Source organism: Pteropus medius, unplaced genomic scaffold (genome assembly GCF_902729225.1).
Source record: "Pteropus medius unplaced genomic scaffold, Ma_sr-lr_union100, whole genome shotgun sequence".
In the NCBI taxonomy this organism is placed as follows: Eukaryota; Metazoa; Chordata; class Mammalia; order Chiroptera; family Pteropodidae; genus Pteropus; species Pteropus medius.
Genome location: NW_024342474.1, coordinates 11,887,070 through 11,910,061, shown reverse-complemented (window position 1 = coordinate 11,910,061; position 22,992 = coordinate 11,887,070). Strand labels below are relative to the sequence as shown.

The following is a 22,992-nucleotide window of genomic DNA, read 5'->3' as shown; positions in this document are numbered from 1 at the left end:
ACATTCTTTCTTAAATTTCCTCAAAATGTGCCTCTGCCAAGACTAACCCATTATGTAAGTTGTAGTTTATGAAGCTAGGGTTCATGACCCTTCTTATGTATGAAAAGTCAATGAAAGGGACTCTTTCCCCCTCTACCTTCGCCAGTCAATAGTATGTCAGCACAAGTCATACTAAACAAAAAAGGTTAAAGGCTAGTTTGGAAAAACACTGTTACTTAATAATATATGAAAGAAGCTAGTGAGAACCATAACACAGGATTTCCCCTCCTTCAGGAAGTCCATTAGTCTTTATATAGCCTCCTTAAAAGCTCTGTAAACCAAGAGAATAAATATTTGTCCCAAAGTTATTCAGAAGTTGAATTTAAAATGTGTACTTAAACAAAACTGTTTTTTGACTTACCTTCTTTACATCTTGACATGTGCAAAAGAATATCTTGCATTTTGTCTTTTTTGGGAAGGAAGACAGAAAGGAGGGTATAGAAGCATCTATATGTTTATAATAGCATTGCTTCTATTAAAGAGAACAAAAAGTAAAAGTACCTAATTGATTTCACTCAGAAAACTTAGCAATTTAAATCTTTACATCATCTATTTGGATTACTGTTAACGACTTCCTAGTCAGCAAATACTTCATTTCGCTCACTTAACACTTGACTCAGCTAACGAAAAACATGTGGCCCAAATTTTCTTTGGGTGTATCTTGATACTGTGCCCAACAGTGACAGCAGCTTGCAGTGTAATTGCTGAGCACTCAGAAGTACATTGATGGCTTCTCCATAGGAGAGCAATTTGCTTTCAAAGTGAGCCTGTGACCCACCATGGAAGAGATCCTTGCCCTTGTACAACCTGGCCATACAACTTCTAAAGCAATCTAAAAACAGCCCTATTTGTGCTTCTAAAGTAGTCTACGAACCCACAGGGTCTGACGCCTCCAATGAGACTAGTGTGGTGTTAGAAAACATCTATCACTGACTATAGCAGCAAAAGCCCATCTCTGTGGTTAATAAGTCCTTTTAATTAAAAAAGCTGAATCAGAACTGGACTGCTCATTGATCACAGCTAAGCTTACTGCAATTATTCTTTTCATTCTGTCTTCTTTTGCACATAGATATGTGAAGAGCAATATACTATATAGATATTTAACAAAGAAGCATATTTAATAGCCGGCCTATTATTTAACATTCCAATTTTAACTTTAGAGATTGAACTACATTAAGGAAATATGGTATTTCTGATTCCTGGTAGTTCTTAGAGAGACTTTGATTATAATTTTTCTTTAGTGAATTCGTAAACAGTGTTAATTTCCCATGGGCTTAAAGAGTGGCTATCCAAAGAGTTATACATGTATGTCCAGTCTAACTACCCTGACTGCTCGCCTCCTTTGCATCTAAGAGCAAGACACCGTTTTTTTTCCTACGTCAAGATGAATAGCCTGAAGAAGTCTTACAAAAAAGTGAGAAAAATATTTGTAACCAGAACAATGCTCAAAAATCTACAACTGAAAATCTCCATATTATAAAGACCCAGGGGGAAAACAGGCCAAATATATTGCATCATTCAAATGGCAATGTATTCACATTAAAAATACAAATAAGGACAGGTATTTAGTATCAGGTAATGACATTAGATACTGATGGAAACCTTTCAGATTCATTTCAAATTTAATCTTGTTTCATGTTTAGAAGTGACACTAAAAGCTTATTTTCAAAACGTAGAATGGAAGGGGGAAATCCACATAAAATAGGCTAAGATGATTGGCATCACTTTTTACTAAAAAAGGTGACCAGAACTAGGGCAAATTCACCTTAGAAAATCAAGGAACTACTTTTTAAAAAATGCAGGGACCTGTCTACCTGACCATAAACCAAAATGTCAACCAATGAAATACAATATATAATGGCAGTTCTCTAACTTCGGGGAGGCTCAAGAACTACTTGGATGTCTGATAAAAAGCAGATTCCTTGACTTAACTTCCAAAGATTGATTCCATAGGTCTGAATTAGAACCTGGACATGAATTTTGATAATATAAACCAAGGATTTGGAAATGAGCACTCTGAAAATATTTTCATTAATGGAGGTTTAACATATAAAATCATTAGCATGAGTCATAAATTATATTATTCTCACACTAAATAATTTATAGCAATGGTTCTCAACTTTGGGGTAAAATCAGAGAACCTTTTAAGAAACTATGTATGTAAACTCTTCCCCCAAATATGCATATATGCATACAGACTTCAAACAATAAGGGGTTAATATCCAAAACATATAGAGAACTCATACAATTCAACATTAAAAAAACGATGCGATTCAAAAATGGGCAGAGGATCTGAACAGACATTTTTCCAAAGAAGACATACAGATGGCCGGCCGACATATGAAAAGATGTTCGACATCATTAATCATCAGGGGAATGCAAATCAAAACCACAGTGAGGTATCACCTAACGTCCACCAAATTGGATATTATCAAAATCACAACAAATAACAAATGTTGTCAAGGATATGAAGAGAAGCCTTTTACAGTATTGTTGGGATTATAAACTGGTACAGTCACTATGGAAAACAGTATGGAAGTTCCTTCAAAAAATCAAATATAGAACTGCCATATGACTCAACAATTCCACTTTTGAGTGAGTATCCAAAGAATACAAAAACCCTAATTCAAAAAAGACATAGTACCTTTATGTTCATGGCAGTATTATTTGCAAAAGCTAAGATATGGAAGCAACCTAAGTGTCCATGAACAGATGAACAGATAAAGATGTAGTATGTCATATATACACACACATACATATATATACACAATGGACTATTACTTAGCCATAAAAAAAAACGAAGTCTTGCCATTTGTGACAACATGAATAAACCTAGAGGATATTATGCTAAGTGAAATAAGTCAGACAATGAAGGTATCATTTCACTTACATGCACAATATAAAAAACAAAACAAAACAGAAACAGACTCAGAGAACAAACTGATGGTTGCAGAGGGAAGAAAAGTGGAGGGGAAGGGCCAAAATGGTGAAGGGTAATAAAAGGCACAAAGTCCCAGTTATAAAATGTCACTGGAGTATAATGTACAGCATGGAGAATATAGTCTGTAATATCGTAACTGTGTACAATGACGATGGTTACTAGACTTATTAAGATCACTTCATTAAGGTACATAAATGTTGAATTACCATGTTGTACTTCTGAAACTGATATTGTTTAACTATACTTTAATAAAAACTTTAGCACTATATGATCACTTCCATGTCAAAAACACTAGACAGAAATTCAGATTTAATAAAAACATTATAACAAGTAGTTTTATGATAAAACTTGACAAAAGTTCAACTTACTAAATGTATTAAGATTTTTAAAAACTCTGAAAAAGATATCGCATTACGTAGTAGGAACAAAATCCCCAAAAGCCCCTGTCCAGGAAGAACAAGAAGGACATCAAGATGTTCTAAGCAATTTCCTGAACAGCAGGAAATGAAAGGCTGGAGATGCTGAGTTTTTGATCAGTTTACTTTTTTTTCTTCTGACTAGGCTTACTCATTATTAACTGATCAAAGATAACACACATATGATATTAAAAACTAAAATCTAATGGTTCTGTCATGATTGTCAGTTAATGCTCAAGTAGGAAAAAGTTCATTTGGTTCCCTAGCTTTCTGGAGGGAAAAAAAGTCTATCTATTGGACCATTTTAGAACTGTGTGACTTTTTTATTATTAGCATCAATTGTAGGAAGTTGCATTACTGTCACATAATTATATCCTCTATAACAACACTATGCCCAATTTCATGCTGGTGAAAAATTTTTTCAGTTATAAATGGATCATGTTTCTCATTTCCACAAATCATTCAAATGATTGTTTCAATCACGTAAAAATATGAGATGTACTGGGTCCATCTTGGAATTTTTTCTTCTAATGAAGAACTATCGGACTATTTCTAGGTGTAATTTAACTGAAAACACTACTTCAACTTCAAATTTATTTTAATGATATGTACAGGAGTTAACAAGTCACAACTTAAACGTAACCGGTTATGGTAACCCCACACGACTCAGAATCGTGCAGCACTGCATGGTAAAGACAACGGCTTCATTCACATACAAAAAAGCATTACTTTGAGACTTATAATAGTATATTGAAATTTTGTGACATAAGCTTTCTGCAGAGTATTTTATAAAACTTTAAAGACCTAATTAGTTAATAATTACTAGGAAAGATATAAACATTATTAGTAAAGTGAGGTTACAAGCAATTAATTTTAAAATTACACCAAGTACAGGGTTGAATGTAGTCTCATGAAATAAATGCTTGGTTAAGAAAATAGTTTTGAAAAAAGATCTCATTGAAGCTGTGTATTAATTTTGTCAAATCAGGTTATATAAATCAATTGTCAAGTTTATTCAGTTAAAGAAAATATGCCTATCCTTTCTTATACTCATAAATAAGTACTTACATAGTCTTTATATACAAGTGACGAAAAGCTCAATGTAAAAAATATACTGCCAATCCACTTACTATGGTTGAAAGAGCTCTTTATCTACACATTAAATTGCATTGATGAAAACATCCAATTTAAATCATATTCAACCATCATAAATATTTAAGCTGAGTATTGTTGTAAACAATAGAGAAAACCAAATTCTTTTATTTCATCACTGGGTAGGAATCTACTTCTCAGCTTAGAGTGCTATAAAGGCTCAGCGTTTAATTTCATCAAATCCAAAACCCACTAAACGTAAACAAAGTGAATGTTTCCAAAGTGCATAATTTTCAATTCATCCATTGGTAATATTTATCCAATTCCAGTTCATCAGCAAGAAAATAAAATGTACTTGGCTATAAAAATACTAAGGAATGTTATTGAAAAAGAAAGGCTATTTGGTAGAAGTAACTACAAAAATAATTAGTGTAAATCTTTGTAAAGCTTTAATGCATGAACATCAGTACACTTTCTTTCCATAAACCTTAAAGCATGATCGATACCAAGATTTTAAATTTCCACCTTTCGAGTACTTGAAAGAAAGTTGCAACAAAGTGTCTCTTCAAAAATTAAGCAAGAAGAATGATCATGCAGGTGTTAATCTGCTAACATTTGGGGACACTGCTATCTGTGTTGGGTTGTCATCTCTGGCTCCACTGGCAGCAAATACAGGCAAGGAGGAGTTACTCTGAAATGCAGATGTAGAACAACTAGTCATTCCAACATTTTCTTCTTCACCAATGTCTGAATCTGGTGTTGTAACTTCACTGTCCTGAAGCCCCAAGATCTCACAAACTGCTTGTGGCAATTCCTGAATATGAAAAATCAAACACAAAACCATCATTCACTAGAGAAAAAATAATCACAAAGTTACACTTCTAATTAAGACTACATTGACTCCAGAATTGGAATGTTCTAACAGTAATTGTTGTGTACCCTCTCAAACCTTCCCTCTATACTCCAAATAAAATCTTAACCACTTTGTCATAAGTGGTTCCCTGATCTTCTATTCCAAATTAGTCACTCTCTACCCCACCCACCACTCCCACAAACATATAGTTTACTAATACTTAACATTTATTTCATCCTTTTTTAATACTATCTTATTTGCATTATACTTTCCCCTTAATACACAAAGTTTCCTTAAAGGTAAGAAGTATCTCATTGATGTGTTTTGAACAGAATAGCTACCAAATAAGTGTTTATAGAATTGAACCAAAATAAGTACTTGGAACCATGAACAAATGACACAATGACACAAAGACCAAACAAGAATTCTCATAAAAATGCAAAAGCCAAATACATCAAAGCTATAATGACTTGGTTTAAATTCAAGTCATACTATATCAAATTTGCCTTGTTTTCAGATAAATTAAGAGCATGACTTATACAAATGTAATGACACAGACTTAATTATATCTGATTAGCATCTGTCTTCATCTGGAGATACCACATATTTAATATGAGGTCCTATCCTCTATTCACTAATTCAACCTGGTAATATACCAGTGCTTAAGTTCTATAGCCTCTTTGGTTGTGGCAGAAATGTTTTCATTACTTTTACCATTTTGCCTTACATGTTTCCCATTTAGCATAACTAATCAACTGTTTTCAATTATGTGCTATAAATCTATAATATATAATAGTAAACAAAATGCTAGCCAATCCTTTGTATCTGCCTTCAAGCTGCTAAAACTGTTTATTTTACTTCTAAGAAAAAAAACTGTTTCCTGACCACCAAAAATATAAAAAACCTTGCAATTATTTAAAACGCTATATACCTTGCATTTTACCATCTGTAGAGAAATTGCTTCTGCTTTGCATAATACATCTTCCACATCAATCTTCATGGATAATTCATTGATATGCTAAAATGAATCAATAAAATAAAATGATAATCGAAACTAAAAGCACTACTATGTTCTACTACATAAACTATTACCAGTTATATTTCACTACAGATAAAATCCTCGAAATAAAAATATTCACACATTACAAAATAAACAGGAAATTCAACATATCTTAGATTATTTCAAGTTTTAAAGCTAAAAAATATGCTAATAAGCTTATGGAACATTAAATCCAGCAGCTGCCTCAAGTCTACTATGTCAAGTTATAGACAAAATACAGTATTTTTTTTTTAGAACTAAACTACATGAAGAGCATTTCTTGAATTTCCTTTTCTTTCCTAATTAGCCAGGTAAAAATAACTGGCCAATATGTATTTGTTGAACTGTTATTCTCAGAATCAGCCCTAGTACTGTTATTGATACAGTTTAAGCTATTCAAGGGATTCAGTAAGCTCCAAGGAAATGTACTGTATATTAGTACCACCCAAATAGAGAAGAGAGCCAAAATATTAAAATCTAAATTAAAAGAATAACTACCTTAAGTATTTCATTAAAACCATAATGCTTTTCCATTATTTGCTGTTTTTCTGATTCCAGAATAGCACAACAGAGAAGAAGATGGAAATTTTTACATGGTAGTTCAGTCCACATTACCTATAAAACATAGAACAACTATTTGGTAAACTGTTTCAATTCCAAAATATTTTCCTCATAGATACAATGCTGAATTCTAAATGACTTCTATGCAAAGCAGAAGTTGTCTAGATAGGGTAGTCTACTGTTTTTCTAGTTAGGAAATGAGGGAAGTCTTACCTTTACCTACAAAGTAACTAATATCAGAGTTTAACATATGTGAATATGATGAATTCCAAATGTGGCTCTTTAGATAACTAGAATAAGCAAATTACTGAGTCTAACCAATATGATAAATGGTATTAATTAAAGAGCCACATCCATGAGGTTAAGTTTAAGGGACAGTAGAAGTCAGAGGCATTTTCAATATTTTTCTGAACTTTGAGTTTCTCACTTTTAAATTATATTCAGTCTCTGGGGGAGGGAGGGGGGGAAGCTAAATCCTAGAAATAATAAAAAAAAAATCAATTATACAACACATGGAATCAAAAACACTCAGAGATAACTCTACATTCTAAACATCTTGTTATATAACTCAGAGTGCCCCTGATTGTGACAAAAACTGAATCAACTACTCAAAATTTATACCCAACCACATAAAACATTGATCAGTAATGCCCTCAAATTTAAGGCCTTAATTTCCCCCTGGTTAATGTACCTAATAATATCTTATCTGGAAAGATAAAAAGACATACATAAACAATTATATTAGAGAATACCTGAAATGTTTTTACTTTTTTCACCAGAAGTAAATTAAGTGAGTAATTTTCAGACTAAATCCAATTCTTAAGTTTAATTAAAATACAATTAACCTCAAAGGTTTCGTTAAAAGTTCCAATGTATTTGGTAAACAAAGACTGGAGAGTTATTATAGCTATGTGCTAATACTATTATTCTCATTCGTTCTTTAAAAAAAGTTGAGATACTGATTTAACAAAATTGATAAGCTTTAAAATGAGTCCAGGTAAAGAACATGTGTTTTGCTTCTAATTTCATACAGAAAATTATCCTCCACAAAGCAATAATCCTTCAGTTTATCAGCTTCTCTAATGGTCGTAAAGTAGCCAAAAATAGAGGAAACACTTCCCAGCTGTAAAAGCCTAGGAAGGCACTGAGGTTCCATTGTATGTAAGTCTATTTACTATCCAAATAGATTATCTCTCCCATGCTTCCTTGGGAGAAATTCTGCAATCCTTTATTTTTGTAAAGATAAGGTCAGTCATTATACCAATATTCTATTTTAAAAGCACATCAATTTGTTAGCATTAACAGATATTTGAGAAAAAATAATGATTTTCCATTTTTCATCAGAGTTGCCCTGGGTGCAAAATGGAATAAAGGGATACACACCAAAAGCATGACCATGAATATCCTCTAGAGCAGGGGAAAGGGCAATGGGACTTGAGGTGGTGATTAAAGATGCTAGCTATATCTTTATTTTGTTTTACCTTGGGGAAAAAAAACTATAAATAAATATGACAGAATGTTTATATACGTTAAATATGGATGGTGGAATGTTTGTTTTATTATTTTTAGTATTTTGCTCTAACTTAAATGTCTTTTAAAAAGCAAAACATAAGTCAGCTCCTTCCCAATATCTCAGACTACAAATAAAGTGCCATCTCAACTGACTGGCCTGTCAAAGTATCCTTGAACTCTACACAAATCTACACCATGATGTGGCAGAGCCTCACACAGTCAAGTCTCCCTAGAAAACAACACCAGCACAAATGGTCTAGAGAACTGGTTCTGGGAAACGTACTGGCCCCAAATCTCATAAGGATTATGATTTTCAGAAAAAAGCTCCAAAGACTAGATGTTCAGTTCAAGATCATTAATTTTTAAGGAGAAACAACAAAATATCAGAATTCTGAAACACATTTGCTTTACAAATTGCAGTCAGGCTATTACAATCCATTTATACTCTACAGAATAAATTGTTGCTTTCTATATTACATTTGTATAATTCAAGAACTTACCTCCCATAATCGAAGAATATCTAGAAAACTAAATTCCCTTTTAAATCTGATTAAAAGCCATCTGAAGCAAAAATAAAGGTATCCAGAGTCCTGAGATTCTGTACAGAAGAAAAAATATATATATATGGCTTACTCTTATGCTAATTATCTCAGGAACAGTTACGTATTTCAAACTCAAATTTTTCTATGCATATTAGGCTACTAAAATTCCTATAAATTTAATTTCTTCTACTAATTCAAGGAAACAATTCAAATTTGCAGGTTAACTTCTTTAACAGAAAACCACCAATTAACAATAAATAATTCATTTTATGAACAAACTGTTTTAAGACATAATTGTACAAAGCCAGTTTAGTCCCACACTTTTATTTCTCAAAGGAACTCAGGGAACAGCAGTAGACTATATATGTCTTTAAAAGAGTTAGTTACTTTTTTTCTGTGTATCAAACTACAATTTGCTGGGTATAAGTTTTGAATCACTAAACTTACCTAAGTAACTGCAAAATCCACTGTCCAACAATCGAAGTAAGGTACTTAGCTGAATTAGTTGGGTTTTCATGCCTTGCATTTGTTCTTCAAAATTTTGATGCTTTATAAAAGAAAATACATGTTACCAGACAAGTAATATTTAATAAATATTTTATAGTACATAATCACTGATAACTAAACCATGAGTGTAAGGACAAACGTTGGACTCATACCACACTGTTATATTTTTAAAATCACAACAAATTGAAAAGCTAAAGCAACGTTAAAAAGGAGGGAAAGAGAATCCTTGGTCTCAAACTAAGGATTTTTTCCCCCTCTATTCATTTGATTTTGATAAAGAATGTAGAGATAGCACCTGAACACTGATATACAAATATCTTACATCAACTAAGACTAGGTGAAAGGAACGTACATTTGGGAAATAAACTTTTATCAAATCACCCCCATTATTAAATATTTCTTCACATTATCACATGAAATAAAATTAATTTTAGCTTTAACTTTATCTTAAAGAGTTAACTAATTATTTCTTAGACTTGATAACATTAGGAAAATCTATAAAGTCAAAACCATTTTCATGACAATATTAATAGATTTTATGCATTTTGCATTTTAAATTCTCCCACAAGTGTAAAGGCTATATAACATGTGATACTACAATAGACTGAATACAGGAGCAGATATAAAAATCCAGCTGTCTTCCACTAAACTAGACATTAAAGAAAATGGAAATGTAAAACAATCCCCCTTCTCAGTAAACTGTTTTGGAAAACTAAGTTTTCGTTTAAAAATATTACATATATTAAGATGTGATAGGTTTACTATTATTTTTAAATGAATAAATATTTTAAAATTTCTCAGTATTAATTTTTCATATGATAAACATCAGTAGATATAACACACATAAACAAATGTTCTTGGGGTCCTCAATAATATTTAATAATGTAAACAGGTTCTGAGATACAAACTTTGAAAATTGTTTATGTGCTTTCAAAAAACTTCAAAGTTGAGCAGATTACCTATAGGCACTTTAGTAAAAAAGAGAGAGGGCACCAAAATAAATAAAAGGCTTCTTAAATAATTCTTATCCCTCTCAAATGTGTACCAACACTTCTATGGTGATGTACTGCCCTAACCCTTGTGAAAAGCCTATGAACACTGCCCCTCATCCACACACACACGCTTCTTTTTTAGTTTTAGAGACAATAATAGTGCTTTATTAGAAGTATCTATCAGAATAGAAACCATTCATTCTTGGTAAAAAAAGAAATTAAAAGTTACTGATTCTCTATAATCTGGTTTCTCTTTAATGATTTAAAACACTAGTTTAATAGACTAACATAACCCTTTGAGATATAGTTTCTTTACATTTAACACATGGACCTGTAGGGAAAAGACAGAATTAACTCTAACAGCATCATTTTTGTTATGACACAACCAAAGGCTAGTTGGTTTGAGAGTACCAACATGGCATAGCCACTCAGCTATAAAAAGAAGCACTCCCAAAATAACAGAAGCCAACTATGAAAAAATAGCTATTTCTCCTGGAGAAGGGGAAATAAGATCAACAATGGATATACAATGGGCTTCAACTGTATCTATAAATAAATATATAGGCATATATCCACATGCATATATATTATATGGGGGTGGGAGGTTAAGAAGGATGGGAGGGACTAAACTATATGGCAAAATGAATAGTAGGTATAAGAAAGTTCATTAGATTATTTTGCAATTTTTTTGTCCATAATAGACAAAGCCTATGTCTACCTAGGCCTACGTTAGATGTGAATAAATATCAACAAATCTATGAACAATAGGTTCAGCTATCACATAAGAAATAAAATCTTATATGAAATAAAGCTGTAAAACAAAAAGGAGTCAAACAAGAGCGCCAATTTGAAGACACCAAAACTAGGAATACAGTGAAAAATATTCGTGCAATTATTTTGATTGCAACATATTGCCCTTTCATTCAAGTATTATGAAAAAAAGTTAGTAAACATTAATATTAAAAGATCTTTTTAGAATAAAGACTAGAAAAATCCCCAGACCAATCTCAATAGAAAAGGCAAACACAGAGAACACTGAAAAAGACAAAAACTTGAACCTTCATATACAAAAATGACAAATAGACTGTAAAGCGTATATTACAGATGTTCAGAAAGTAATCTGTATATTTGAGACCTAAATACATGCATATGTATGTATGTATTAGGCATCGTAAGCCAATATATTTGTATATGCCAATATTGGCTCAGTTTTATGAAAACTATTATTGTAAAAAACTAAATGCAGTTAATAAATTGGAATATCTACTCTAAGTAGAGGTCTAAACTAAACACTGGGGAAATAGTCATGTGTTTATTCTACAAAAATCTGTTGAACAAAAACTTTGTCAGACAGTGGAAAAATTCTGGAAGCATACCAGAGAACTAGTTAAACAAAGACAAGATCCCTTTATCAAGGAACATACTAGCTCTAGTGAAAACAGGATAAACAACAAAAACACAAAGAAGGCAAGACATGGATTTTTATACAATTAATATCAGTTGTACAGACCTTTACAACAAATGCCTCAGGTTTCTAGAGCACTTGGGAGTAATTGGAACTAAGAAGGCAGGTAAAATCGATCAATCAAAAAGGTAAAGAAGATAAATTACTAGATTACTGCAATTAATCTTTCCAAATAATTCAGAAACATTAGTTCTATAGCAAAGAACTACATAATTTGAATATTGATCAATTTAATAGTCAGATATTTTAAAGCTATCAAATCTTATCAAATATATATTTGGAAAAGGAGCAAGAGAAGTGAGGATGAATGAGAGACTAGAGGAAACAGACAAAAGTGGGAAAAATTCTGAAGGGGAAAGAAAAATAGGCAAGCAAGAGGGGAAGAATAGAAGTCATCAAAAAAGAGAAAGGTACCACTTCCAAATTTTACATTTGTACGCCAGCAATTCTAAGTTAAACCCTATATTAGAGAGAAACATTTTATATGATTATATATTCAAGATCTTTATCCTCTTGCAAGCAAGCCATTTCAATATCCGACATGTAAGCCCATCATCAAGGAAATTAGTTTTATTTTAAAACAGTACAGTGACCTATGTAGTCCAGTCTTTGGATTTCATATGCCTTTATCTACTCTTAGACCCTATGCTTTTTTTTTTCTTTCTAACAGATAACTTGAGAAGACTTATTTTATTTCCCTGTTAACACTCTCACTGTACTACTGTCCTAGAACTCTTGTCACCAAGATATATCAATGAAAATAGATAAAATGTTCTTTGTAGTAATATGTATATATAGACATAGTTCAACTCTAATAACACATGCTTCTGAGAAAATAACAGTGAATTACTAAGAAAATGTCAGTGTTACAAACAGTTCAAACACATGTGGAGAAAAATCAGTTCCCTATAATGATAAAATCCAAAATGTTCACAAAAGGTAAGGATATTACTTGGCATGACTTAGCTTTTTCTCTGAAACAGATGATATGAAAGTTCACGGAATTCGCAAGAACTGAACTCATCTATTTCATCAATATTCTATAATGACTCATGGCTCTTCTGCAGAACATAAGCATTTACCAATATTAAAACCTGATTTTTCCTGTACTACAGGCACTATCTACTTTTTTGTATTAAAAACAATGTCAGTATTCCAAGCCTCTTGAAAAGGCTATTTAAAAAAGAAACAACATAGAGCAAGTTTTTTTAAGTTCCATCATAAACTGGCTAAATATAAACATCAATCTTATAAGATTATACAACTAAAATCTTCAAAATTAGTTTGATTAAAAGAAAGAACCCCTGTTCTTACCATTTGGTCCATGTAGGAGGCAAAGCACCAAAAGGCATCCACCTCATTTTCCATCACATATAAAAGAGGAGAAAGTAAGTCACTCATTCCTTGCACATATCCTAAGAGGAATAGAAAAAAATAATCATGTCTCTGGAAACCTAAGCTTTATGTGTCCTTCTGTCTATATCATCACCATTTCCCTTAAAAATTTCATCTTTTCTTTGGTTCAGCAACTGAAAGATACTGATATTCGCCAAGAAAAGAAAATAAGGAAGAGGAAGTTTAGCAATCAAGTGAGAAAGATGGGTTGCTTTAGATTGAGAGGTCAAGCAGATATTTATCTGCTAGTATACATCTTAGTGTAGATATCACTATCAAGAGTGGGTAATATATTAAAATGTCCAAAAGGATTTTGAGAAAGAAGAGAGGTGAAAACCCAGAAGAACATCAAATGTATGAGTACATACTCAAAGAAGATTTGAGAAAGAACAGTCAAAGAGGTTAAGGAAAAATAAATCAAGGGAGAAGAGTTCTGTAAAAGGGGAAAAAAGGTGCCACGCCAGAGTGGTCAACAACACCAAACTGCCATGAGTAAGCCAAGTAAAGTAAGCACTGAAAAGGATTCAACTGCTTTAGCAACCAGGTCACTGGTAATCTAAACAAAAGAAGTCACAATTATGTACCTCTTTTTAAACTGTCATTACTATGTTCTTTTTCTTCCTTTTCTGGTTACTCATGCCCAACAAATGCTAGCAACTGGGTTGAATTCAATCGATATTTTGTGCCTAAAACTACCACTTTAACCACCTTTCCCTTGATGCTGTTACAATTTCTCAGTCATGACTCTAATTACAGCCCTTGTTTATAAGAAAAATTGGTAAGTTAAAGAATCAGGCCCCTCGCTTAAAAACAAAGTCTTGGTTGTTCTTTTCACCTGAACATGTCAAGCTTATTTTTCAGTTCCAACTTATAAAACCCTCAATGCTCTTGTTTTACAATTAGACTTCAGATAAGACACAGATACTTGAACCAACAAAGGGATCAGAGCTCATACTAAGCCTTCTCACATACATATTAACAATTCAACTTCAATAAATTTTGTACATTTGTTAAAATTAGAGATTTTTTCCTATGATAGCTTCTGTAGAAAACACAGTCTTTCATTTGGAGATCTAAAGCTTATATTTTTATCATTCATCAAAATCTATGTGCACTGAAGTCATTTAAAGAGTATATATTTTTAAAGGGAAGAGTTATTTCTGCTAGAAATGATACACAACTCTGCATCACTCTTCCTATTTTGGAAAACTTTAAAAATAACCAAGGAAACACATAAGCCAAAACCTCCTGAGAAAAGTCAGATTAAAAGTATAACAGAGATGCACTCAAATCTTACGTCAGGATCCACTTACAAATATTTAGCTCCATCTGCTCTGAGCCTCTGCCTTATCATCTATTGCTATGTCTAGTCTTTTTTAACCTATGTTTACACTATACCCTGGGTAAAAGTATGGCTCTACTCACATTAGCACAAAAGAAAACTTGGCTTTAATAGAAGGTATCTGATTATTGCAGTACCAGACGATGGAGTTACGAAGACATTTGGAGAAAAGCGCCAGAAAAAAACCGCATGTGACATGATATCTAAATGTAAGCATTTCTACATATCTACTGCAGATGCATTCTGTAATTATGCACACTTGCAATGATTAATTTTACGTGTCAAGTTGAGTGGGCCATAGGATGCCCAGATGTCTGGTTAAACATTATTTCTGGGAATGTCTGTGAAGGTGTTTCTACAAGAGATTAGCATTTGAATTGGTGAAGTGATTAAAGCAGATGGCCCTCCCCAGTGTGGATGGGCATAATCAAATCTATGAGGGCCTGAATAGAATAAAGAGATGGAGGAAGGTTGAATCTGCTCTCTGCCTGGCTGCTTGAGCTAGGACACTGATCTTATCCAGCCCTGTTTTCCCAGTTCTCATGCCTTCCGACTTGCACTGGCATCTACACCACTTGGCTCTCCTAGCTCAGTTCTTCAAACTACAGCACCAGCTTTCTTAGGTCTCCAGCTTGCAGATATCAGATTGTGAGACTTCTGTTTTTTTCTTTCTTTCTCTCTTTTCCTCTCAGAGTGAGTGTGTGTGTGTGTGTGTGTGTGTATTTTAATATATATACATATATATTAAAATATAATCTTAAAGATTCTGTTTCTCTGGAGAACCATGACTGATACAACATTTTGTAAAAAAAGAATAAGTAGATGGGAAGGAAGATTAAATTGTTATCATCAAAACTTTCCTATATGGCAATGACACAATGAAAGCAATGACAAATATAAAGGCTAAACCAATTAAAGCATGAAAGAAATTAGATGTGAATTCAACAAAGTGCAAAAGAGTACTATTTTACTGGATCTGACTGACTGCACCTGGTCTAAAACAGAAATATTTCAAAGTGTGCTATTCAAAAGATTTACAAAGCACCTTTCCTCTGGGGAAAAAAGGTGTTTTATTCTAAAGTTATAATGAATAAAAACTTCTAAGAAGCTACTTTAATCCTTTAAGTCTTCAGCTTTTATATGGCATCACCACCATATTTCTTCTGTAAGTCTTAGCTGAAGCATGTAGTCAAATCAACCTTTGTAGTCCAGTTGCTTTTAATCTGTTTCATTCTACACATGATGTTCGTTGTCGTATGTCATGAGTTGCGGGAGTGGAATTAATGTACAAATTCCTTTTAATTAAAGAAAGATTAAAGCTGTTTAAATTAGCATTCAGAGACACTGAGATTATGTACTAGTGCTGACTGATGCATATCTTAATCAGCACTATAATTTCTGAAGTAGTTCCCGAAAGTTATTTTCATAGCAAATTTGTTTCAGTGGGGAAGTGTGAGAAACGGACTCTTTACCATCTTAGTGTACACTTTCTCATACCAGAAAAAAAATTTCATCTACATGTAGGTCAATTTTCCAGCTTAAATGAATCTTAGCTCTTAAGAGTAGCAAATTTTTAAAAAATCTTAGTAGTTGGAAATCATTTTTAAATTAGACACTGCCTGTCTTCTTATATACAGTATTTTGAGTATAATTTAACTTTTCATTGGTTATTCAGGATCATCATTATAAACATACACTATAAAAAAGATACCTTCCATAGAAACATCCTAGGTGTAGAGTCTTTGGACTAACTAAAAATCGCTCCTCCTTGAGGTTTTCTGTCCACTTTTGGTAACTTTTGTCTTCTGTCTGCTTTTGATCATTTTTGTCTTCTTCCTCACAATTAATGACATTGTATTTAATATAAATATACCTATACCTACCTCATCTATGGGCTAAGAAGTCAAACAACTAAATGATAGAATCACTTATAAAAGTAAATTCACAGCCCAAGTTCCTATACTGTGAGTGAAAGGCAAGAAATTTGATTCACTGCTCTATGAAAATTATCTTGGCTTCTCGCAAAGCCAGAGTTCTTAATGGGAGGGAACCTTGGCTATGTTTCAGATAACTCAAGTTTTTGACTAGAAAGAATGTGGGGTTAATGCAGACAAATGAAGATATCAATTTATCAGTTAGCTGGTCTGGACCTATGTCCTGAAAAGAAATGAGCATTCAGGAACTCCTTCTGATAATATGCATGAATTTCTATCTCAAAATTACCACCTGAAAGTTCAGGTCAATGCCCTTTGCTCCCTAGGACGATGGTCCTATTCCCTATAGTGGGAACAGAAACCAAAATGGCAAAGGGTCAGGGAGCTGAATGTGTAGTGGTAAGAATGCCAGTCTGAAAGACCTGGGTCTCCACCCCCGGGCCACTATTTACTACTTGTGCAATCTTGAGTCACTCTGAATCAATATAACCATATTCATAAAGTAGGCACCTCTTCAAAAGGCTGCTATTCAAATCAAAATCTAAACTGAGTATGACAGCACTCTGTAACCTGAAAAGCATTCTACCAATATGTTTTCTTTTCTTTTTTTTTATTTTACTGTGGGTTTTTTTTTTTTTTTCTTTTTTCAGGCAAGGCAATCCTTGGTTGACCTCACAGATTGCAAGGACCTTGTCAGCTTACAATCCCTTATTTTTTATTTTTTACGCCTACAGCACCTGATCTTCCTAGGTGGTCTCCCATTCAAGTACTAACCAGGCTCGACCCTACTTAGCTTAAGAGATCAGACAGGATCGGGCTTGTTCAGAGTGGCATGGCCGTAGACTAATATGTTTTCAATGATCCAATGTGAGGTTCATTATAGGTATGATATACAGAACTACATTTTAAAGAGAAATCTGTGATTTTCAACTTACTGTCACCAAAGAGGCTAATGTCTCAAGATCCATGACAGAGTTTACATCTTTCCCCTAATTTACACATAAAAAGCCAAAAGGAATTCACATAGATACAGTGATGAAAATGTACCCATAATTCATTTGGGTTTAATATGCTGAATAGCCAATTACCTTCTCCAAAATATGTCTCAAGCTGTAGTAATCTAGAAAACATCTATTTCCACTATCTTCCACTTGAGAGTCACTCACATGATAGGTAACTCAGAAACTTCCCATTACTTTTATTTATTTAAAGGTAGATGTTTAGGGGATTTGTTGGTCCTTTAAAGAAACAGCTCAAGTTCTCTTGCCCCTTAAAATATTGGTTCCTTGGGTTTTTCACCCCTTAGCATCTCCTCCTCATGCAAACCAGCCACTCCACCTCCATCCTGTCTTTCAACCCATTCTTAGTAGGAAATGGACTTACCAAGAAAATAGAGTAAAGTTCCGTGTGCCATAGATAATTATCTAAACTGCTTGTCTAAGATATCAGTATTTTTCTTCACAAGGGAAAAAGCATATCAAACAAAGGTTCCCATACTTTCTCACTTCACAGAATCCTTAATGTCGCAGTAATTTTTTCCAAGGCACTCCTAGGCTCAAAAAAATAACTAACATTTCCATTTTTTAAGTAGTCAGAGCCAAATAACAAGTATTTATGTCCTATGAATTTAGCACTCATTGGGCACTACACTACTTCTCAAACCTTGAAATCCAATTGGACACCACCACCCTCATTCCTGTTCCTCACCTATTTTCACCAGTACCTGCTTATCACAGCAAAGCCAAAAATATTGCTTTGCAGAGATATAACTTCATCAGAAGGAATGTGTCAATCTAATGCTGAAACCCTAACCTACTTCAGCTAGTAGTTAGTGTTCTATAAATGTCACTATTATTTCCCTTGAAAATTTAAAACATCCTATGATGCCGTGAGTTTGCTATGGCAACACAGTGCTCCTCAGTGCACAGTTTGGGAACCATAGCCTTTTAAGTTTCCAGGCCCCTATAGAACACCTATAAAGACTAGGCCATAGAGCTATTACATAAATATGTCTAACAAGTTAATAAATCTAAATTTTAAAATAAATAGATATAAATCTTTTTAAATTAGAATATTAGAGAACTTACCTAAATCGAAGTCATACATACAGTAAGTCATCAAAATGTCATGAAGCAAAATCAACCCTGGATTATCCTGTCCTTCATAAAACTTGTTTGTTCGATCTGTTCTGTTAACATCTTTTTCTGAGGAGGAAAATCATCACATATTTGAAAACCTTTCAAAAAAACAGATTTTTATAAAGCTCACACCTTATAAGTACAGGATTATTTTTCTTGCTATTTTACTCTCTTCCAAGCTTTTACTTAATGAAAATAATTCATCAAATTCCACTTCAGATATGCGAAAAGTAACATTATAGAATATTATTCAAAACTCAGTCCACCTCCTTATGGGTATATTTTTTAATATTTTTCAATTTTTATCTAAACCCAGAAATCTTTTAATTGAATAGTAGGAAATATTTCCAATTAATTAAAAGCAACACTAATAACTTCACATTAGTTAACAATAAAAATGCCAATCATGAATGCTTGTGATAGACAGTATTATTTGAAAACAGTAATGAAAAAAGCTACTATACAATTAAGCATAATCAAAGAGATGTGTTTCATTTATATGTGCTTCTTTCAGTATCAGAAGTATTATCGACTTCTTTTTCATGTCCCATAATCATCTTCCTTATTCTCATATATACACTATTCACTTTACATATTAGCATAAGCTATTTTAATTTTGAAATAAATGAAAATCCAAATTTTGCTGGAAATGATTTCATGATATTAAAAAGAGATTTGGAAACATCAAAAGAGTAACTTTTACTGACAATTCAATTCACAAAAGCTGATACCTACTGATACCTATATTAAATGCATCTTGTTGTGAAAGACTTTACAACTAAAAAGGCATTCATTCCTCTAACTTAAATCTCTCAGTAAATTAGGAAATCTTTAAAAACTTAAAATAATTACTCTATAATCAATTCTGTTTAAAAGTTATAACTGACCCTTGAAACCTATTTGATTTTATTAACCAATGTCACCCCAATAATTTTAATTAAAAAAATAATTTTAAAAAAAGTTGATACAATGCAATATATATATATATGCCTGTTAAATTGTATACCTGAAATTTACTGGATTTTGTTAACCAATGTTATCATTAAAAAAAAAAGTTGACAGGGCAATATACAGATGATATATTATTGAATCATACCTTTGAAACCTATATAATTTTATTAACCAATGTCACCCCAATAAATTTAATTTAAAAGTCATAACTAACCTCCACCCCCACACCCCTTAAAATGAATAATTTGAAAACATTCTCAATACTTGTGAAGAGATGAGAAGGTATTTTAACAACAGAGTAGAATCAAACAAGAGATAACATGAGTTTAGGTTCTGTAAGAACATTTTTTAAATGTGAGAATATTCTAGCTTTCTGTTAAAATACACATTACATTTAATTAAAAAAAAATCTATAGAATTGTGGATACATTTTTCAAATAAAGAAAATCAATACCAAAAAAAAATGCCATAAATGTAAAATCTCATTTAAACATGTAAAAAATGTTTCCGCTTCCTTATACTTGATAAAGAGGTAGACACTAAGTTTTTTATTAACTCGAGCACAATTATAGTCATAATGCCAATACAGTATAACATAATAGGTGTTTTAAACATAGTAAAAAGTTAGTTGTACCCTCATGAACTTTTTTTCCTCTTATATTTCTTCCAGGCATAAAACAAAAGAGAGACCAAAAAAGGTATTCTATAAGGAAAGTATTTCTAGGAAAAAAAATGAGTACTTAGGTTTTAAAAAAAAAAAAAAGCCCTCATTAAAGCCAACTTTCCACCTAACTTGAAATAGCTAAAAAAGACTGGAGAAAAATACATCCATGTCAACTGATCCCATTTTACATTCACCATCACCACCTCAAGTGGGCCCTTAATGCTGCCTGGCAATCATGCTCTGTTTCTCTCATCCCTCTCCCTATTCATGCAACTATTTTACACCTTCTCCTCTCACTTCAAGCCTCCAACATGTTATCTTCTCCCACATCCTAGCTCTCAGATAAGGATCTTGCTTCCTATTTCTGAGAAGATGGAAGTTATCCAAAGAGAACTTTCATGGGTTCTCACTATTTTAACCATGTAATTGCATTTGTAGCCATATAGTCTCCCTTCTCTCCTATCACTATAAATGAGCTTCCATGATCGTGGCTGAGACCAACCCTTGTTCATGTGCATGAAATCCATCCTTTATTTGCTACCCAGACATTACTCTAGTAATTCCTATCTATCTCTAGTTTCATGAGGTTTTCTACTGAACCACTCCCACCCAGTATTCAACCACTCGTTGTTTTTCATCATAAAAACCGTTTTTAACCTTTTTTCCCCTTTAACTACTGGACCGTTTTCTGTTTAAGAGCAAAACTTCCTGAAAGAGCTGTATATATTCTCTCCAAGTCCTCTCCTCTCATTCCTTCCTGAATACACTCCAATCAGGCTATCACATCCACCACTCCTCCAGAACCCTTCTTTAAGCAAAATCTTCAGAGATGCTTTTTACTCTGTGCAATGTTCAATCCAAGTCTTCACCTTACTTGATATTCCAGTCACTCCTTGAAATAGTTTCTTCACTTCACTTCTAGGACAAACTCTTAAGTTTTCCCTTTTTTCTCTGGCTGGTTTCTCAGTCTCTTTTGCTGATTTCTCCTAGTTATTCCAACTTATAAAGTGCCTCAGAGCTCAATTCTTGGACCTTTTTTCCTAAATCCATTCACTCCACTCCCTTGGCAATTCATCTAGTCTCCTATCATTTACACACTGGTGACCTCTAAATTTCTATCTCCAGCCCCTCCCTTCCCTGCATTCCAACCCAAAATATCCACCTTCTACTCTATTATTTATGAACATCCAACAGGCATTTCTCAAACTTAACAAGTCCAAAACTAACTTCCAAATATTCCCTTCTAAGCTTACTTCTCTCATAGTTTCAACGTCTTAATAAAAAATGACACTCCATTCTTCCAGTTGCCCATCTTAAAGCCTTGGAGTCACTCTTGAGTCTGTTTCTCTTATCTGACACTGAAAAATCTGTTCAACCTTCAACATACATGTAGAAACCGAAACTGATTATCTCCCAACCATTCACTCCACCCACCACCCTGACTCACTCCACCCTAGTCACACTGGTTTCCTTGCTCTTCTTCAAACATGTGGAAGTCCTAAGGTAGAAACAAGTCTAGACCACGCTGTTCCCCTCTGCCCAAAATGTCCTTCACAGAGATAGTTGCACGGCATACACTCTATACTTCTTCAAGTCTCTATTCGAATCTCCCTCACTCGAATGCAAGCCCCTGGATCAAGCAACCGTTCTCTCATCTGAGTTATAGCAATAACCTCAAATGGTTTTTCCACTTCCACCCTCGCCCCCCACAGCTATTCTCTAGACAGCAGCCAGAATGACTTGTTAAAACAAAAGTCGGATCATGTCACTCTTCTGCTCAAAATCCTCCAGTGGCTCTCCAACTCATGCAGAGTAAAAGCTCAAGTCTTTACAATGAACTATAAGGTTCTATGTGATCTGTACCTGTTCCTCCAAAATTTCTTTTCTGACCTTATTAGTTTCTATACTCTATCCAATTCACTCCAGCCACACAGACCTCTCAGCTGTACTTAAACATGCAGAAACCCTGGGGTGGAAACAAGTCTAATACATATTCCTTTCCGCTTGGATATTTGTATAGGTCACGCATCCCCTTCTTCAAGTTTCTACTCAAACATCACCTTCTCAATAAAAGCCTTCTCTGATCACCCGAGTTAAAACTGCAACATTATACATAAACTTCCTAACCATCTTCCCTGTCTTATTTTTCTATTTAGCACTTATCACTAACACAGCATATATGTTACTTACTTATCTTGTTTACTCTCTGTTCTTCCCCACAGGAACAGAAGCTCCTTGAGGGCAAGAATTTTCTGTTTTGTTCACTGACGAATACCCAATACTTAGTGGAGAACCTACTATATAATAGGCACAAAGTAAATACTGAATCAATGTGGGAATGTTTAAAACAATGTGATTTTCAAAAAGATCCCTGGTGATTATAACATGCAGTCAAAGTTAGGAACTATGCTCTAAAGACTGGGTTTCTTGGATGTTCTTATCTGCCTCTCTTTTTTCCCTAAGTGACAGTATCTATTTCCATAGATATTTATACTAATAATACCCAAACTTATATCTCTTACCCAGATTACTCCAGATTATTCAACTAGCCATCTGATAGATTACATCTGTATACCTCACCTTAAGGTATGTATACATAGCAAACATCT

The 22,992-nt window shown here is 33.3% G+C and overlaps 1 protein-coding gene and 1 pseudogene across 2 annotated transcripts in view; both read right to left on the bottom strand.

Moving 5' to 3' along the window:
- Nucleotides 1-3,976: 3,976 nt before the first annotated feature.
- TBC1D15 (TBC1 domain family member 15) overlaps nt 3,977-22,992 on the bottom strand; it is a 58,828-nt gene continuing 39,812 nt past the window's right edge. For both annotated transcript variants that reach the window (XM_039866029.1, XM_039866030.1), the window contains 7 exons: nt 18,718-18,834; nt 13,274-13,374; nt 9,443-9,542; nt 8,954-9,051; nt 6,879-6,995; nt 6,273-6,359; nt 3,977-5,302 (listed from right to left, as the gene is read on the bottom strand). In XM_039866029.1, the coding sequence (XP_039721963.1) occupies nt 5,078-5,302; nt 6,273-6,359; nt 6,879-6,995; nt 8,954-9,051; nt 9,443-9,542; nt 13,274-13,374; nt 18,718-18,834 (845 nt within the window). In that variant the 3' untranslated portion in view covers nt 3,977-5,077. The remainder of the gene's footprint in view (nt 5,303-6,272; nt 6,360-6,878; nt 6,996-8,953; nt 9,052-9,442; nt 9,543-13,273; nt 13,375-18,717; nt 18,835-22,992) is intronic.
- Nucleotides 17,356-17,474, bottom strand: LOC120605109 (uncharacterized; annotated as a pseudogene).